The sequence below is a fragment of the Salvelinus alpinus genome, chromosome 28, assembly GCF_045679555.1.
Source record: "Salvelinus alpinus chromosome 28, SLU_Salpinus.1, whole genome shotgun sequence".
In the NCBI taxonomy this organism is placed as follows: Eukaryota; Metazoa; Chordata; class Actinopteri; order Salmoniformes; family Salmonidae; genus Salvelinus; species Salvelinus alpinus.
Window position 1 is genome coordinate 25,654,688 of NC_092113.1, and position 5,282 is coordinate 25,659,969.

Genomic DNA, 5,282 nt, shown 5'->3' on the forward strand with positions numbered 1-5,282 from the left:
GAGGGAGACAGATGAGTACAGATAGAGGGAAATGGAGCGGGGGTGGGAGGGATGGACAGCGAGCGTTGGTGGGAGAACGAGGAGAGCCTGCTTGTTTTCAGTACGTGCCAATGTGGCATTGCTTTGTTTCCCTCAAGGTCACAGCTCAACAGATCTGAGGACACAGTCCCAGGACATCCCATAATATACACACATACACACAGCAAATGGGTAATCACTGAACACACACCTCCAGATGGGGCAGAATAATTTACCCTTTTTATACTGAGAGTGGTACATAAGCCATAGACACAAACACACACGTCTGTACATGTGCTCTGTGACACAGTCAGTGTTGAAATCGGAATGCAGTCCACATTCAGCTAGAGGGCAGATTTAAGCGAGGGCCATTAAAATGTAGGTTGCTACCCAGTCAGTCACGCACTGCACGTACCCTCATCTTCCTTTACTCATGTGGCGCCCTCCAATCTGCAGAGAGAAATGAGATGCAGGGGAGGCTAAAACGGAGATAGACAATGCTTTATCAATATGAATCCTCTCAGAGGGAGTTGAGGAGAGGGTGAATCATCAGAGAGAAATATATGAGCAGAGATTAAAGGGGCAGTGCAGTCAAAATCATGAATTCTTTGGGGGTGTTTTATATATATTTCCACACAGAGGTTGGAATAATACTGTGAAATTGTGCAAATGATTCTCATTTTAGTGTAAGAGCAGTTTGAAGAGGCCGGCTGAAATTTCAGCTCGTTTGCATGGGTGGGTTTTTGGACCGCCTGGAGACATCACCAGGCGGTATAAGTTAATAGATCAATAACAAAGAGACTTTCCCCTCCTCTCTGCCAATAACAGCTAGTTTTCAGGTTACATAGCCCTCACATTAGGCTCCTCCAATTAGGACCCTCACTCAGGCCACTCCCATACAGTCCTAGCAAAATTCTTGCTTGAGAAATAGCTTTTTGCCAAGAAGCTATTATTTATTTATTTATGACAATTTTAATTGAAAACAATCAACAAACAAACACAGTATGGTATTTAATTGTTACCCAGAAATGACTTGACATTCAGATAAAAATGTCTGTATTGGACCTTTAAGGGTTATTTCACCGGTCTTGGGGATAGGGGGAGATACATAAAGGGGTTGTTAGATAAGAATAATCCAAAAGTCTGAAACTTATTAAAATTAAAACAATAAAAATGTTTATCAATGAAATGTGGTCAACTCCACTCTGAGGCGTGAATTGTTTGCGGAATTCAACCAGAATATTTACATACACATTATCAATATCTCAGAGGGTCTGAATAAAGGGATGAATTTGTAATTTTCCTACCTGCTCTATTCACTAGTAGTAACAACACACTACAAAATCATAACAGAACAGACTGGCAATGTGTGTGTGCACGTGTATAGCTGGATGAGTGGGTGTGCATATATTTACCTTTAGGCCCAATTGACCTATTCATCCAGACAGGTCAGTGGAAAATAGCCTCAAGTACAAAAATGTCTTTAAAATGGTAATGAACTCACACATTAAGTTGGCTCCTGCGCCATCTAGTGACTGAGATGAACAATAAGACATACGTCTAACATGTTGTATGAGGTTCAAAAGAGTATAATAAAATAAACCTGCTTTATTCTCATATGTTTCTTTTCCCACTTCAATGACACCTTCAACTCAACAACGGCCATCAAAACAACAAACACAATATGTGAAACACCTTCTACAACTCAGAATGACAACCAGCTGGACCCAGATGAGCTGGAGCTGGAGGTTCTGGACAATGCCGTCCATCTGCCTAGCCCCCATCAGCTGAGGAACGGGGCCTCCGTGCTCGATGCAGAACCAGAGGTCATGGGTGGTGGTAGGGTGGGAAGCCGTGGGTGGGGTCACCGTGACTCTCCTAGCCTGCTCCACACGGTGCTGAGTAACAGCCAGGAGTTGGACAGCGGGGTGGGCCGTACGGACGAGAGCACCCGCAACGAGGAGTCCTCAGAACATGACCTGCTGGGAGACGACCAGACCAGCGCCCCCACCACCAACGCGACCAACACCCCCGGCAGCATGCGCAGGTTCCACTCTGGCCAGGGGGACAGGGACACCCCACCCCTGCTCCATGGTCACTCCACAGAGTTCCACTTCAGCACAGACTCTCTGCTGGGGCTGGACTGTCTGGGTGGTGGAGGAGGAGGGGGGGGGGCTGTTGACCTGGCAGGGGAGAGGGTCTACACAGCTGACCCAGTGAGGATGATGCCTGGACTGACGGAGGAAGAGTGTGATAGGTACAGGGAGCTCCTGGAGATCAAGTGCTACTATGAGAAGAACGGCAACGCTCTTCTGCTGCTGGGGGAGCATGGGGGTCACGGGCAGGGGGGCGATGGGGGGATTCCTCTGGATGTGAACAGGAATGAGAACCTGATGCAGCATGAGGTGGCCCTCCTGGAAGAGGAGCTACGCCACCTGGAGTTCAAGTGTCGTAACATCCTGAGGGCCCAGAAGATGCAGCAGCTCCGGGAGCGCTGTCTGAAGGCATGGCCCCTGGAGGAGGAGGAGGAGAGCGGGGCCGGAGGTGGGGCCGGGGCTGGGCGGGTGGCTCTTCTGGTTAGCGAGGAGTCCTGTCACCATGAGCTGTCAGACATTAATGAGCTCCCTGAGAGGGAGCGCTCTGACAAGGACAGCACCAGAGCCTACAACACAGGAGGGGAGAGCTGCAGGACCACCCCTCTGGTCACCGAACAGTACCCCTCCCTCTCTGCACATGGCCGCAGCAGCCTGGAGGGGGGAGACTCAGCCTCTTTGCAGTGTCGAACTCCCAGCCGGCACAGGGAGAGGGGGGGCAGGAGGGAGGAGAGGGGGCAGGCTAACCTGAACCAGCCCTACTCCCCTAACTCACACAGAAGGGGAGCGGAAGCCAAGACCTCCAGCCCGGGAGGGGCCAAGTTCAGATCCCTATCCCGCAACGGGGCGGCCAGGAGGGGTTCGGAAGGAGGTGCGGGACACCCCAAAACCAACGGGACAGTAGAGGGGAGGGGAAGAGGACATAGCGCTGAGAACAGCCCTTATCTGTCCCGCCGTCACTCTGGCCCCAGAATCCCCCAGCGCTACCAGAGCTGCATGCAGCTGAGGTCCCCCTGTACCTCCGAGGGCCTGGAGCGACCTAGGGAGGGCAGCGACAGTCCCATGAGCCTGGGTAGCACATGCAAGGACATCCACCAGGGCCCTGTGTCCATGCCCTCCTTACCCATCCTCCCTGCCCTCCCGCTGCCAGCCTCACCACGTATGGAGTGGAAGGTCAAAGTACGAAGCGACGGCTCCCGCTATGTTGCCAAGCGTCCCGTTAGGGACCGCCTCCTGAAGGCCCGGGCCATGAAGATCCGGGAAGAGCGCAGTGGCATGACCACGGACGACGACGCCGTCAGCGAGATGAAGATGGGCCGCTATTGGTCGAAAGAGGAAAGGAAGCAGCAGTTGCTGAGGGCCAGGGAGCAGCGCAGACGCAGGGAGTTTATGATGCAGAGCCGGCTGGACTTCCTGAGGGAGTCGCATGGCAGTGGACAACACGGGGCTCCACAGGGACAGGAGCCCACTACCATCCTGGAGCTGAGCCACAGGAGGAGCCAGAAGAAACGGAGCCGTAGGATCCTGGATAACTGGATTACCATCCAGGAACTACTTGCTCACGGGACCAGGTCACCTGACGGGAAGAAGGTCTACAACCCTCTGCTGTCAGTCACCACTGTTTAATGTAGAGGGGAAAGGTGATGGGTATAGAGGACAGAGAAAGAAAGACCGAGAGAGGACGAGAAGAGTGGAGAAGTAGTATGTGGAGGGGTTGATTTAGAGGAAAATAAATCCACCTCAATCTTGTATGTCACTGCCATAGAGGAATCATCTTTATATCTGTGCCATTATAGGGTCTGTGACAGCCTGGGCAGCTCCATTGAGGCTATAACCCATAGGAATTACCACCCAGTTGACTCCTTTATGGCGGAAGCCTTCAATGGCAATATCCACACTTAAACAGGTATATCCATTGAGTTTGTTATCTCTATGGTCACTGCACATAGGAGAGGGAGAACGGGTGAGATCGCACCACAGCTTGTGAGTAGAGGAGGAAAATAATGGTGCAATGTAGAAGAATATAACATAATTAAGCAATAAGGCCTGAGGTGTGGTATATGGCCAATATACCACGGCTAAGGGCTGTTCCTATGCGAGACGCATCCTGGCGTGCCTGGACACAGCCCCTAGTGGTATATTGGGCATATACCACAAGCACTCTAGGTGCCTTATTATTATTAACTGGTTACCAACGTAATTAGAGCAGTAAATAGTATTTTTCTCATACCCATGGTATATAGTCTGATATACCACAGCTTTCAGCCAATCAGCATTCAGGACTCGAACCACCCACTTTATAATTACCAATATTGCAAGCTGTCATTTCTGCCTAAGAGAAAAGCATAAAGATAAGCAGGGAGGTAAGACAAGTAAAAAGAAAGCTCTGGTGAAATAAACCAACCTGTAGATATTGACAGTGCCCTGTATGCCAACTAATTTGCTTGTGTACGGCATTTACAAAGCACACTGGCAAAGAACAGAGCCTGGGCCTTATTGACTAATGACTGAAATGGACATTGCGGAAAGATCTGACAGGCATGGGTTTTCATATGAATAAATTGAGAAGCAGTGACAAAAAAGGCACGCCAAATCCCACAGCACACGACAACTACATATCTGCTGGTGGAGACGTGAGGAAATGTTCTGGAATCTTCTGATGACTGGTACAATCGTATGGAGTTACTTTCTCATACAGTATGACAGAACAATGAGGAGTGGTAAGTGGTTCTTTGACATTTAGTTACTTGCATGTTGACTATAAATGTAAAAAGGAACAACTTAAAATAGACTTCTTAGTGTGAAATTGTGGACGTGATAATGTGACATGTTCTTCACTTGTTCAATTCTTAGACTAGAAAACTGTGGCCCTGTTTGTTCAGTATACTGTGATGTCTAGTCCATTAGCGTTTTACAATAAAAGCTTTTCTATATAAATTGTTAAGTGATTTTATCCTTTGAATTGTTTGCGTTGTTTCTGTCACACTGCAATACAGTAACACACTCAAAATGATCTCAAGGGAGATGTCAGGAGCCCAGGACCCCCACGACTACCCCTGTGGTTTAACTTCACGTTCATGCAACACAAAGGGTGTACTGATCCATTCAGCAGTAGAAATATTTTTCAATATGCTGTCAAATAATTGAACGGAAAGGACAAGAGTCAAAAGA

The 5,282-nt window shown here is 49.1% G+C and overlaps 1 protein-coding gene across 2 annotated transcripts in view; it reads left to right on the plus strand.

The window, feature by feature from the left end:
• The window catches only part of LOC139557501 (PDZ domain-containing protein 4-like), a 29,105-nt gene extending 24,057 nt beyond the window's left edge, over window positions 1-5,048 (plus strand). For both annotated transcript variants that reach the window (XM_071372427.1, XM_071372428.1), the window contains one exon: window positions 1,728-5,048. In XM_071372427.1, coding sequence (XP_071228528.1) covers window positions 1,728-3,737 — 2,010 coding nt within the window. In that variant the 3' untranslated portion in view covers window positions 3,738-5,048. The remainder of the gene's footprint in view (window positions 1-1,727) is intronic.
• Window positions 5,049-5,282: the final 234 nt, after the last annotated feature.